Below are 15,100 nucleotides of genomic sequence, written 5' to 3'. Positions count from 1 at the left end.
CGCCATTACATTTGACTGAAAAATTTCATATACCGTGGAGAGAACAGCAGATCACATTCACACCAGCAATCACGGAAGCCGCATGCTCCTCCGGCTGTTCTAAAACCAGTAGGCCCCTTCCAGCTCTGACACGGGACAGCAGCGAACGAGCAGCCGGCCATGATGCGCCGCGCTTGCACTTGCTCGCGTCTAGCACCTCACAGAGGTGTGCGTAGTGTGAGCACAAGAAGTGTCGTCAGGTTAGAAGTTTTCACAATTATCGTCAACTGGTCACATACCATCTACTGAAAGTCCCTTGCTGGAAGCATCTGTCAGTACAAAACCTTTTTTTGATACCTCTAAACACATTCCGTATCCCGCATTTTTCAAAGGCACGACTGATGTGCTTCTTGGAAATACAGGCGAAGCCTTCGTGATTCGGCTATAGGGCGTGGCCATTGTGGCTGGAGAGGCCCACGAGAGACCCGTGCAACAGGCAGAGTGATCCTTTTGCCATGCCTACATCATTTGAGGTGTGATCTACTTCCTTCTAGTCGTATGTGCAACACAGGCACCGTGTTGCGAACATTGCTTGGTCAGTGTGGTGAAATCGAAAGTATGAAAACAGCCAGCTGATGCCAGCTAGATAGTGCCTCCTCTGCTGCAAGCCTGATCCTGACAGTGATGATTAATAAGAGGCCAGAACTGTGAATTTAGGCTGAACTTTGTTCAGATCCACATATGAGGCGGAAATCTGACATGTTATAATCAGGGAAAAAAACCTTGTGTCCCATACTAAGATTCTTAAAGTAGTTAAAGCCTTTTTTGCAAATGCAAGGTCATATAGTACTGCACTATCACAGCTCAATTACAATAAGATGAATTCAAAAGTGCATGAGTGGTAATGTTTTCACCACAAACTCAAATTAACACCTTGGAAACACAGACTGACCCTTCGGTTAAGAAGGAGTGCAGTGTGGTCCAGCGCTTTCTTGCACTTGTCCAAGTTGTGATCCATGCTCCTGCGAAAATAAAGAAAAATGTTTCCATGAACATGTAAACAATATCCCTGTTGGTTGAGCCGACAAGTGTTCAGGCCTTCGAAGTGCCTCTGCAGAGCCAACATGCTACTTTGGTCCCATGTTTCTGTAGATGTCCACCCCAGCTCTTAAAATCCCAAGAAAGTCGACCAGTTGCCTTTATCCAGCCTTCCCTCTTTTCTTTCTAACCTCTATTCATGAAACTTTTCTCTCGTCTCTCTTTTTTGCAATTTTTTTTGTGGTTCAGATGCACCTTATTTGGAACAGCCAAGGTTAATCTTGACGGGAGCCTTGTATAAAAAATTGCCTGGCTTCATCAACTACACAACTACACACATTTCTTTTGTCCAAGCTGAATGCTTGCTGCATTGAAAGTTCAGTAAACTGCCCACTTCAGATAAGACTAAGTTTAAACAGAGTAGTTTCTTTATGTTTAGCCCCAGAGCCCAAAGACGTCTAATCAAACCCTGGCTATGGTGGACATAATTTGATGGACACACAATGTAAACATGCCCACGTGCTGCACAGTGTTGCTGCACATCAACAAACCCAAGGCGACCAAGATTCATCGGCAGCCCTCCATTAATTGTGCCTCTCACAAACCACGCACTGCTGCAAGACGTTAAATTTCACACATCAGAGCCCTACCTTTCAAGTGTGCACTCACTGACTACTTCTTGTAATAGCGCTATTATTATGGAAAAAGAATCTACATTTTGTACTTTTTCGCCCATTTTTCCATTTCCACTGTATGCTCTCTAATCCTCTTCGAGACCCTGAGGGCACTGAAATAAATATAACAGTTCAAGATTAGGCCCAAAAATACTTGAAATAATGCCAAATTTCTCAGGGAGGTTCCTGTAACCAAGAAAAAGTAAATCTGAAAGAAAAATTGGTTTACCTAATTTGGGTAGGGTGGAATTTGAACTTGGCACCTTTGGATAGAGAGACATGCACACTACCCATAGGCCATGAAGGCTGGTTGGTTCAAGCTGAATAAAAATGAACCAAGTGAATGCACAATGTGAATGGGCTGTTTTCTTGTGTCTAGCTGGCTCACCGCATGCATAAAATGTCTACAAAGTATGTTAGTGTTAATGCTGTAATGTTCTTGTTGCTTGCATATGCCAGACATACCTAACCCAAATCACGTTACACCATTGCAGAGGACGGTACATGTTTGGAGGTGCGATATCTCTGGTTCTACTTACGATATTGCTATATTTCCTTTTGCACCAGAAGGGTAAACTCATGTACAGTGCAAAAATATAAATGAATTCGTGGTATTTATTGAGGAAAGTTTTTAAACATTGCATGTTTTCTGGAGTGTCAAGGTGGCTTTTTGGTCTCTGAACTTTGACAAGCTGTAACTTTGGTTAAAATGGGACCAGGACATTCAACCTTGATTTTTGCATTCTCTGTGTGTTCTAAATTGATTTGATATGCCAGCTTTTATTGTAACTACTGTAGTTTTACTGACAGCTCACTTCCAAACAAAGAATATAAAGTGCTCTATATCTTCGAAACTAAATGGTTTACATAAAATTAATGTGCATATTTGAAATCAGCACAAAAATCTGCATAAATGGTGCAACTTTCGTTAAAATTTACCAGTAAATAAAAAAAATTGTCTTAAGACCACGGTCCCCCCTTAATAGCCACAACTAGCGTGGGACAGGAAAAACTACCCATCAACAGATGACTCTGTCCTGCAGATTATGTATCCTGGAAAAGACTATGCACATGTTCAAGCTCCATTAATGTACCAAGGCGAGACGAGCAATATTCTGCGAAATAATCATCGAGCTATTGTCACTCGGAGGTGCCTTCCCACAATGGCAGCAGGCACTCACCTCAGGCGGCTTTGCAAGAGCTTCTTTTCATCACGGTGTTGGCGGTGTGCCACCTCCAGGGCATCGAGGCAGCGCTTGAGACGAATCTGCTCCCGCTCCACACGCACCTGCAAAAAGATAGCACATTCGCCATTATTCTGGCCACTGAGGTCACATGTCTACTATCCTCAGTCAGGTCACAAACTTCAAGGGTGTGTAAAAAAAAAAGCAAATTTCTGATGGCCATAGTAAAGGCATACCTTCCAATAGCTGCTCTTACCAACACCTTGCCGGCAATTTTTTTGATCAACGTAAATTGTTCAGTGACACAGTGCTAGCATGACAAAAGGGCTTACTGAATGCTGTCACGACGCATTGTAAAGTGGCCCGATTCCTTCTTATTGGAGGAGTGACATCAGTCGCCAATGTAAGGTGCAGAAACATTTTGGCAAAGCGCAGCAAAACAGATCATGAAATGAACACAAATGCAGCAACAACCTGAGCCAAAAAGCTCCTGCTAAGTATTTTTGCCACAACCACAGTGTTCTGGTTAGTCCCTGAGTGCCAGTTTCAACAGACTTCAAGCCCTGCGATAGGCCTAAACTATCGCAAACAGAAGGCACAAAAAGGAGACCATGCCAACTGCATCATGTAGCTGACATGGCTTTGCTAGCCCTTCAATGCGAAAAGAGCTTGTTTGGGTACCAGGTCATCAGGGTGTAGAGGGAAATGAGCGTGCACATGCTGCCGCCCGAGCTTTCCTCCTCCGGGGCCCCTCCTCCTCCTTTCCTGAAGTCTCAGACTCCCCAATGCCATTGTTGACCTATGTAGACGTACTACAGCACTAGCACTTATCAAGACAAAAGTTCCCACACCCAGCCAAGGGATTAAATAGAACAGAGCAGTGTAATACCCCTGTCACAAGGGCAATGCCCATTGAGTTGATGGAGATCAAACTCAATTGAGATCAGCCCCTGCCAAATGGCGATTTTCAACAACGATTGAACTCGATCGGCATTGACTCAATGAGGTTCGTGAATGGCTATTGGAATGCCAAGAGACATTGTTGTTGTTGTTGTTGTGTTGTGTTTTATGGCGCATAAGCAACTCAGGCTATCATGCGCCAAGCACAAGGTATATTATGGTTTTTTTTAAAAGGAATGAAGTGTTAAGATATCATAGTTTGTTCAGGAAGGATGTTTCTTCTAAGAAACTAAAAACACATGAAATGTCTACAATTGCATTCTCTCCTAGGAGAAGTGATGGATGGAATGGTATCTGTTTGGTGTAAAATAGAGTGAAATGCTTTTTCCGTAGCTTTTCGAGTTTTTTACATGAAATTAAAATGTGGTTTATCGTCAGTCCATGTCCACAGTCTTCACATATGGGTTCATCTTCTTTTTTGAGAATGTAACTATGAGTAAGATGCGTGTGTCCTATTCGAAGGCGACATAATATTACCTCCATGAAGCGTTTCTGGTGACTGCATGACTTCCATTCTTCGACAACTGGTTTCACAACGTGTAGTTTGTTGTTTATTTCATTTTTCCATGAGGCTTGCCATTTTTCCCTGAGCTTTTTTTGTATGAATTTCAAAACATCTTTGCGTGGTACATTTACTTTTTCTATTTTTGCTTTTCGGGCAGCTGCTGCACATTCGTCAGCTGTCTCGTTACCTACGATTCCGACATGGCTAGGTACCCAGCAGAATTTAATTTTGTAACCTCGTGTTTCGGCTGATGTTATACAATGTATTATTTTTCCCACTACAGGTTCTGTTGCATTTTTAGAGTGTAATGCTGTGATTAAGCTGAGGGAGTCAGTGTAGATTATACTCTTTTCAATATTGCATTTTATTATTTTTTCCACAGCTATGGATATGGCATAACTTTCTGCAGTGAACACTGATGCACAATTGGGCAACCTAACTGTTTTCTGGCGATTGTTTTCTACGACACCACTACCAACATATGAGGTAGTTTTAGAACCGTCGGTATAAAATGTATTGTGGTCTTTGTATTTTTCCTCTAATGTCACCAAGAGACATTGAGAGCAGCCCTGCACCCACCATAAGGTGAAAAACAACACAAACTTAAAAGAAACAAAACATCTTCCGGATTAGCGTATTTTCTGATGCATAAGATAAGTTCGTTCTTAAATTTTTGGTAGTGTGTCTTACACAATAGTGCGTCTTATGTGCATTTTTTTTTTTTTTTTGTGCAATGTTCATAGCCGAACTTTATCGTGAAGCGGTAACAGTAGCAGTGCCTGCGTTTACAATATTTATAGTCATTAGAGTGTCTACAATTGTACAGTCGTCTCACTGGCAAAATGTGAAAAGGTGATAATGTCCATGCTCCTCGCCCTTATTTCCATGCTACCGAAACAAGCCAGATAGAGCAGGTTCCCTTTTCCAGTTACTCAATGATTTACAGCATTGTTTGGTGACTATTGCATGTGTGTTTTCTCCTTCCTGCTATGTGCAGCAGAGCGCCCGGGCACAGCGAAGATTAGCACCGTAATTATGAGCGCAAAGAGGAAGCCTGAGCGCTGTCGCGAGAAATCGGTGAACGCATACAGAGATGAAGCCTTTCAAGGCTTTGAGTAATAATAAAGTGTTTCTGCTCTCATTGAGCGAGAGTTCTTTCGCACATAACTCTTGCATCTGTTTTCTTTTTGCTATCATTCACACGTGCACATAACAAATTTTTTCTCAGGCACATAGAATACGATGGTCGAGTACGCATGCATAGTCAAGTCTTATTGCCCTAACCTGAATAAATTGAGGTGCGTCTTAAACAAAGGTGCGCCTTATAAACCATAAAATACGATAAATTATTTAGAATGCGTTAACAGCTCGTCAGCTAGTTTTTTGGGAGTCAAAATGATTTCGCGAGAGAACAAGCGGTGTTCAGATGTAAACAAGTTGACGCTGTTCTAGGTTGTCTAGCTGTTGTTCTTTGGCAGTGCGGCTTGCTGTGCTTTGCTCAAGTTTGCCTTTTAACACGCTTTGCGACAACTGAGACCAAAAAAAAACCCCACATTCACTTGCAACGACAGCAATTATGAACGCAGCGAAGACTACCACCGAGCAGTGCTATCACAAAATGAATGTGGCGATTGCACATCTTTCGTCGTCGTTCCGCCGTTGCTTGCCTGTGGTACCTGTGGGTTATGCTGAGCTGTGAAGTATTCGAATACCTTTCTCTGAACGAATGTTCCTTTATTCATAGGATTTAGTGCGATATCTGCCTCGTTTTATTTTCTTTCACTACATATTTTTACAGCATGTTGTTACCTGTGGCGCTATCTGTCAGATCGCACACTCACTCTTCAATGGTCACTGAAATCTGCCGTGTGGCAGTGGTGCATTTCGATGACCTCGAAAATTTCAATGCTCATTCATCAATGGGCACCGAGTTTGTCCGTGTGGCAGAGGTATAATTTACGCCGATTAAAAACCATGTCATTAAACAATCGAGTAAAGCTTCACATTCGCAAGCCAGAATACTCAGCGGAATGTAAATTTTTTAGGCAGAAAACAGATTTGTACCAGATGTATGTGCCCACCAGGCTAATAGTGCCTTAAGCGCTACAAAACAGCCAACGTGAGGAGGATGGGAAGCAGCCCAGCTCGGACCTTGAGGACTAGCGAGCCTTCATGGAAAAGGTGAGGGTGGTGGCCTTAGCCAACGGAAAGACCAACCTTTCCATAAATCACCCCTTCCTTTTTCCTTCCAATAAAATGTTTTCATCATTAATACTTCCCCCCCCCCCCCCCCCCATCCCCACCGTTGAAGACATGCAGTGACTTTAGAGTCGCACACGCAGGCTATCTGAACGTCACCTTCAGATAATCCATCTGCACCAACGTAGGTGCCTCGTGATTTCTCGGCATCTCCGCTCAGGCTGTATAAAGCTAAGTGTTCCTACTGTTTTCGCAGTCGCGTTCGTCGCTGAACACGTGCCGCTCCCCTCAGCTTTACCAAAGTAATTTCTCTGACCCCCCCCCCAAACTTTCTTCTTCTCTTCTCCTGTGGCCAAAGATATGCAGTTTCTAGATTTCGCTAAGACAAAAACTTTGAAGGATGAAAATCGTCACCCTCGCTGTTTGCAGGGATTTTTCAGTGTGGTAAGCACACACAAAGTTGATTCTGGCTCCACTTTTACCCAGATGCGTAGAGCTCTCTAGATACATTTGCATGAAACCAATCTCAGCTGTCAAGGCTGCCAAGCACATAAAATTTATAAAAAAAAAAAATAAAAACATGAGCTACGGGGACTAGTGCAGTTGAGGGTTTCAGGTTAATTTCGGCTATCTGGGATTTTTATGCGACAGCATATAGGGCTTACTGTGGAAAAAAGCCCGCATGTGATGGTGCGTATGTGGTGTCCTTTTCTTTGTGTCGTCTTCATTGCACCGCAGTGGTTTTCGTGTCACACCTTGCCACGTGCCAAGGTTGGTACATGCAAGAGCAAGCTGCGTCCTGCCACCTACTAAGGCTGGTAGGTGGCAAGGTGGAGACTGGAGGTTCTCTCGTTTTTTTTTCTAGGGGAGAGGAGACCGGAAGGGAGCTGCTATGAGAAAAACTTGCCACCTGTAAGGCTGCGCAAGTGAAACAGAGACAAGATAGGAAGACACAGACATGACAAGCCACACAGACAACAAAATGTGCTTGCATTGTTTCCTGAATCGTATGTGTTCAACTCACACAGTCTACCTGTGAAAATATCAGCCTCTCACTCAAACCGAGCTCTATTTAGGTCAAACACCACTTAATTTGGATATATTTTAAATTCCCTTTGAGTAAGTGAGAATCAACTGTGGCATACCAGCTTACCCCATAGCCTCACACCACTTTATCAGTAGTATAAAGAATCTGGTAGTACATTGCATCAAGCTGAATGAGCAATTACAGTTGGTACACAGAGGTGAAAGGCCCAAAGTCTTCTACTTGCTACCAGCGATGTGGCATTGCAGCATATCACTCCGCTCCTTTGCATGCAGTGATGTTAGCTGCAAGCTGAAATTTGTATTAATTGCAGAATCATTAAAACTGTAGCACTTCGGATCAGAAGAATGCCGACTAAGGAGCAGTGTGGGGCACTGAAATTTCCAATCTGGAGCATTCTGGAGCAATAAAACCTTGCTTTAGAAGCACATAAAGCTTTTAGTTTCTGTATTAAAGGGGAACACAATCTTTGAAAACAGAAAAATTGTGAAAAAGTAGATTTTTGGAAGATTATATATTCTGGTAGTTTTCAATGCCAGAGTCATCATAGAAATACTAGAAATTAATTATATAACAAAGGGCGGCAGCTGCGGAACTTCGAGCAAGTGCTAAAAATTCCCCAACTTCGCGCTCGCGCCATTCCTTTCACGCCGAACTGAGTGCCGCCATCATAAATTTATTTCGTTTGTGAATTCTTGTGCTTTCGTCTGCCACACTTGGCGACGGCAGCGCAATTAGGAGCCTTAAGGAAGCTTTCGAGTTTCCCACACTCGAATTCAAAGCTGCGATTGGGCAAAGCGTGCACTCCGCGAGAATGTGGGGGATTGGGAACCTACTATTGGCTGCTGCGGCCGCTGACGCGTTGGTCCCTGCTGGCTGCCCCCGCGCTTCGTCTGCTTTGGCTTTGCTCTCGTTGTTGGCTGTCTTTGTACTTCATGCATTCCCTTCGCTTTTCGCCATTTTTGCGATTGCCGTCTTTATGATCTCTAGTCGTGCCCTCTGAACAGAAGTGTACTGAAGTGGAGGCCGTCCATATGGTGAAGCGCGCAGCAACGACTGCATCAATGCCTGCAGCATCTCAGCATCTGTTATAGTGGAACTTAGAAAACAAGAAAATTTAGAAAAAGGGCCTTGTCTTGCCCTGTGATACCTATCCAGAAATTACCACAATGAATTTCACAATGCCAGCACATTCTGCAAATTCTCCAGGCCTGAACCAATGAGACCCATATGATGTACTTCTGTAACCTGAGAACTAGCATGCACAGCTTTATGAAACTTAGTAGTCATTCAAACATCCATGCTATGATCCTAATCTAAAAATTTCATTGAGATTTCGACAAACAAAAGCTAAGCGTTCTCTCAACTTTCTAGGGCTGTTTTCTCAGCATCACTTTTTTGCCTAGTGTGGCTGCTTAGGACAGCCGTATCTTGGGAACCGCTAATCAGATTTTGATGGCATTTCTTTTATTCCATACCTCAACAAATTTCTGAGAGCAAGACAATTTCATTTCTTCAAGACTTTGTGTCTGGAACAAATGACAAAGGACTAAAACTTGGTTAATGAAGGTCTGATTAATAACACTGATTTCAAGGCTGTGCTAAAATTTTTAACCGAGAAAACTTAGAAAAGGGGCATTTTCTTGCCATGGGGTAACTATCCAGGAATGATCATAACGAATTTCACAGTGCCAGCACGTTTTGCAAATTCTCCATGCCTGCCCTAAGGGATCTATGTAAAATATTTTAATATACTCCTCTAACTTGAGAACCAATGAACCTAGCTCCATGAAACTTGGTAGGTCTTCAAATGTTTGCACTATGAGTGTACCCTGAAAATCTCCATTCAAATATCTCAAGAAATAAAAAAAGTTGGTGTTCAAGGGTAGCTTGTCCCCTTAACACTTTCCTGTCCATGCCTATTCCCATCGATAGCCGCTATCGATTGTTTCATGATTCGAATTTTCCCGCTTTCGAAGCGCTCCTTGACAAGTGGCCTCATCCAGTGGGAAATAGAGGAACCCTTCTTTCAGTTTTGCTTTCGGTTTTATTTTTTTTTGCCATGCCACACCCATCCAGATGGTCTCCAGAGTCAGGTGATCGGCGAGTCTTGTTTACATCATGGCGTCGGCGTCATGCGTGCTCCTGCTGCTCGGAAACAGCACGGTTCCGCTGAAGTCGGAAAGCTCATATTTGGATGCAAACAGCAGCAGTGATGACTCGGAAGACTAATTCAGCTCTTCAGACTTTAGCATTGGCAGCGAAACTAAGTCAAACGCACCCGGAACGTGAACAGCCAGGCTTCGATAGGTTTCGCATTCGCTCCCCCAAAATTTCCCATTTTGCTGCGTGCTGATTAGATGAGATCACTGCTCTGAAGGTCACAACTGTTATCTGCAGGGTGACAACGTCTTTAGGTTAGTATTACTGCTTGCCGCCGGCAGTGCAGGGAGTAGTGTTTTCCGCTAGAGGACAGCCAGGGGTCGACCTCGGTGTACTCGACCTCGACTACTGTTCCCTTTCCTAACTCAGCGAATATTGCACACAGAAAGCTAGAATTGGCTGCAATGTTGCATTGGTCCCTGTTGTAAAAAACATATATTTTGAACTTTTTTAATGTTTTATTTGTATCAAGAAAGTTTGATGCTTTTGTGCGTTTGTTTTTTTACCTAAAATATTTTGCTGATAATTCTTTTTTTTTTTCATCACATATTCAATAAATATGTTGATTGTCACCAATACCACTGTGAAGAGGAATTTCGCCTCTACAATTTGATACTAAACACTCCTGTACCAAGCAAGTTTTTGTTAAAAAAAAATACTAATGACACCACCCAAAAACCACCCTTTTTCCCACGATCAAGAAAGTGTTGAAGGGGTCATGCCACAGTCATCCGACACATCACGGTTTTGTAGTCTGGCAGATAGTGCTGGACATTATTATTCTAATTTCCGAAATTTGAGCGCCCTAGATGCATTCCTTACTTCGAAATAAGCAGCTGAAGTTGACACGACGAAGCTCCTCCCGCCCGCTGACAACAATCGCCATGTTGAAACGCTTGGTAACTCACAGAGTGACACCGGCCACCACATCGTCTGCTGCTGTGCCAGCACCGATAAGCTGCCGATACACTGTGTTTGCGCTTGCTAATATAACTTCCAATATGTATACTCAGCATGTTTCTGAAAACAGAACACAGACTGCAGTGAAGCGCGATTTAGCTCTTGCCCAGGCATCCACCTTCGGCACGACCGCCCCTCCGTTGTCAGATGGCAGCACTGCCCCACCGCCGTAAACACCGCACCACGCCGGCCGTGCCTTCCGCGCCAGCGATACAGTGGATGCCTTGCACCAATATCAGAAAAGCATGTTAAAATTTGTTTTCTCATAATATAATAATAGGCCCTCGAAAACGAAAGTTAAAAAATGAATGCTTCTTGTGAAATGCTGGCCAACCCATACAGAGGGAGTTTTTGCTCACAGCTTGTGCAGTGCCAGCGTTCTTGTATGCTATAGCTCCACTGCATCGCCGAATGTAATCATTTCCTTTACTACGAAACAGTGGGGTTGAGAGTAAAGAAGTTTCATGATCGAGTGGTCGATTTACTAAAACGCACCACTGATCTATTTACAAAGTGCGATTCGCTGTGGCTTCGATGCGAAGAAATTTAAGCCTAGTGACGTTTAGGGAGAAGCAGACAGCCAGAGCGCCATCATCCTTCGCACTCACGGACACCGTTGCTGTAAGCTTGCAGCACCCGGTGACGTAAGAATCATGAGCTTATTGTCTACTTTCATGATCAGATGCAGATAGGGCCAAACTTGGGCCTGTCAACGAGCAACGCAAGCGATGCTGCTATGACGGGATGGCTGGGGATAGGGTGCCTCGATGTAGTGCGGCGCACCTTACGCACTACGCTGCTGCGCTGCGGGCCGGAACTATACACACTGTGCATTTTACGTGCTGCTTTTTAGATGTGTTTCAGTGTACAATGTGTACGCTATTCGAGCAAGTCAGCTCGTGCGCCTTTCGTATTCGGGTGTCGACGTGCATCTGAGTACCGCCCAAGGATGCCGCCATTCCCTATGTTAGAAGCGTTAACAGAGATCGACGAAAATCTCAATTTGCGGTAACCTCGGTAAGCAGCATGACTGCTGTTTAGCCGACATTACCGCAGCCTCGCGTAACCACAATTGTCGATGCTCGTGCACACAACATGCAGCAGACGATGCGACATTGGCCTATGTTGTCATCGGCTGCGCCAGCGGCCAGATCAGTAAGCGGAGATGCAGCTGAAACTTTGATGTTTAGTTACCCGGTACATCAGGAATAAAATTCAATAACCAATATACCAAAATTGGTATCATGACCACTTTAAAAAGTTGGCAAGCAATGCTGAAAAAGTTACAATGTGATTGAAAGAGTGTTACACCCTTATATTTGTCATTACTGCCACAGAATCACACACGAATGGCCCCCAATTCAATGCTTTACACTCTAGCATTACAAAGAAGATACTATCGGGAAACACAGTAGAATCTAATTCAAATTTCAAAGGCGAAGATCATTTTGTCTCAATTTTCCAAAGTTAGAATAATTAAATACAGTCAAATCCGGATATATCAAACTCGAAGGGGATCGCGAAATAGTTCGATATATCGATAATTCGATATACAGAAATCGGCTTGGGACGGCACTTACGATGCGAAACAACATATGGTATTTGCGGCGTAATCAACTCACTCGCATAATGAACCCACCCTCCACTTTTGCACTCGAGAATTCGGAAAAAAAAACCACCCACCCTCTGCCGTACCAGCCACCTGGCAGCTCAGAACAAGGTTTTCGGTAGAGGCGAAAAGTAAGGCGCCCAACTGTTGTGCGATGTCGGTGCACATTAAAGAACCCCAGGTGGTCGAAATTTCCGGAGTCCTCCACTACGGCGTCTCTCATAGCCTTAGTCGCTTTGGGACGTAAAACCCCACAAACCAACCAAACCATTTCTTGGCAGCGTGCCAAGTTGCTGTGCAGCGATAACGTCGCGGCGTGTTTATCTTTTGATAGCTCCTGCTGCGGTGGGGAGCGAACTTGGCAGACTGCCCGTGATGGCTTGACTGCACAAGCCTGGTTCGATTTATCATGCCGCACTTGGGGCGGGCGTAGTCTATTGCCTTAAAATCATTGGAAAGCGTGATAAAGTAGCTGCAAATGCTGTTTGAAGCGAAAAATGTAAAAGCCGGTGTCATGATCGCAGCTGACCACGTGCTTTCGTTGATTCATACATGCAACGATAAGCGAATCCCGCAAAAAAAAAAAAAAAAAAAAAAAAAAGGCCGCTTCGTAATGCCATATCTTACGCTACGCCGCGCGTACAGCACAATGATAAGAACAAACGACTCGCAAAAAAAAAAAGATAGATAGATAGATCTGCCGCTCCTTAACTTCCGCAGGCGCCATAGCCACGTCAGCCACCGCGCGCAGAGGGTTCACAACACACGCTGGAGAAAGCGTCCGACGTTCTGTCTGAAAACGGGCCTTGGCGCATACGTAGCGCTTGCTACTGCGAACGAAGGCCGGGAAAGATGAAGCAGAGAGACAGCTTGGCAAAAGAATGGGCACACCGTTGCGCTTCGCTCTATTGCGTTTTTCCCCTCTCGTTCCCAACGGTTCTCTCTGGTTCATTCACGCACATGACTTGCAAATGTCATGTGCTGGTGCGCGGGAAACGATAACCGAATATGCGCATGCCTTTGGGGAATGGGTGCAGCGCTGCCCTAGCCGAACTGTCCCCTCTCATTCCTTCCGCGCGTGGCTTGAAAACGTCGCGCGGCAAACGGCCGAGGGTGATGCGATCGTCTTTGGGGAAGGCACACTTTCCAGTGCGTGATGCGGAGTTCGATATATCGAACGACCGGTGAAATTGAGTTCGATATATGACGCGGCTTTCCTAACTTTTACATGGGATTTTCAAGGGGATATTCCATGAGTTCGATATAACCAAAATTCGATATATCCGGGTTCAACTGTATTAGGGACGTGCAAACATTCGAAATTTCAAATACAAATTGAATATGATTGCCGTTTGATTTTTATTCATATTCGGAAAACAGATATTCAGAATTTTTGAATACTCAAAAATTCCCTAATCCAAAAGAAATGTTTGACTTCACTGCAGTTTCCCCGCACTCCATGCTGCACTGCAGACTGCGTTGGCTGTGGAATGAAGCCTCCTCAAAACGCGAAGGGGTTTTTTAGCGAAGGAGGGCCCTTCCCTTTTGAGAAGAGGGCCCTCTTTACAGTGCACGAAATGAAGCATTTGAAGAAACCCCTTTCCCCCAAAAAAGAAAAACGTCGTTCTCACTTCGCTTTCATCTCAAATGCAGACAACCATTGCGCATGTGTTCACCAGATTAAATTACGGTGAGAGTGGATTTTGGCAGTTATTTCAAACCTCTCTTGAAAATCAGAATTTTCAGTTAACTCAGACATTTTTTCTGCTCCCAAGAAGGCTGAATTGACAAGTTTACTGAATTCATCAGCAATCTGACACTTACACCCTTTTTCATGCAGGCCCTTCCTGAACAAAATTAACCCGGACTACATCCACTGCTGGGCGAAGGCCTCACCCATATTCCTCCAATGAACCCGGACTTTTGTACAAATTTTGTACAAAATATATGGAATCCTGAAAATACATTGAATCATAAATTTTTAAGTAGGGTATACACATCTATGCAATTCTAGTTTAATTTTACTTGAAAATACAATGTGAATTACAAAAAAAAAAAAACGAAGTAAAATGTCAGCTACTTTTTAATTTTGCATTTTTTTTTCTTCAGTGATCACACATTCAATATTCGGTTCGATAATTGAAGGCCCCCCCCATTTGTAGTGGAAAATTTGAATACAGTGCAGTCCACTTATAACAATGTTGAGATTTGAGAAAACTGCGAAATTCAATCCTTATAAGCAATTACTGTTATATCTGGACCGGCAAAAAAAAGAAGAAAACAAACACGAAAAATCACACACCCGTGTATTTAGCCATGCATGTAGGCTTGCCTACTTTTCAGCAATGAGTGAATCGAGTTGAACAACACTAATCATCGTAAGGAGCAATAAGCACTTTATTACATCATCCTCATCATCCCCCTGACAACACCTACAGCAGGGCGAAGGCCTCTCCCATATTCCTCCAATTAACACGGTCCTGTGCTAGCTGCATCTACTTGACCACTGCGAACTTCTTTACCTCATCTGCCCACCTAACTTTCTGCTGCCCTCTGCTAGGCTTTTCTTCGCTTGAAATCTAATTGTTACCCTAAGCGATGATCGGTTATACTCTCTTCGCACTGCATGTCCTGCTCATTTCTTCTTCAGATATTTTTCTGACCCACTCTGCATGTTTCCTGTCTCAATGTTACCCCTACCATTTTTCTTTCCATAGCCCTCTGCGCTGTCCTCAACTTAAGTAGAACCCTCTTTGTTAGCCTACATGTTTCAGCCCCATAGGT

At 43.8% G+C, this 15,100-nt stretch overlaps 1 protein-coding gene across 6 annotated transcripts in view; it reads right to left on the bottom strand.

The window, feature by feature from the left end:
• Window positions 1-15,100, bottom strand: part of LOC146183333 (uncharacterized) — a 161,915-nt gene that overhangs the window by 71,938 nt on the left and 74,877 nt on the right. For all 6 annotated transcript variants that reach the window (XM_084609115.1, XM_084609114.1, XM_084609117.1 and 3 more), the window contains 2 exons: window positions 2,873-2,979; window positions 932-1,001 (listed from right to left, as the gene is read on the bottom strand). In XM_084609115.1, the coding sequence (XP_084465241.1) occupies window positions 932-1,001; window positions 2,873-2,979 (177 nt within the window). The remainder of the gene's footprint in view (window positions 1-931; window positions 1,002-2,872; window positions 2,980-15,100) is intronic.

This window comes from Amblyomma maculatum, chromosome 7, assembly GCF_055883805.1.
Source record: "Amblyomma maculatum isolate TAMU_Amacu chromosome 7, ASM5588380v1, whole genome shotgun sequence".
NCBI classification, from domain to species: Eukaryota; Metazoa; Arthropoda; class Arachnida; order Ixodida; family Ixodidae; genus Amblyomma; species Amblyomma maculatum.
This window is presented reverse-complemented; position numbering and strand designations above follow the sequence as displayed.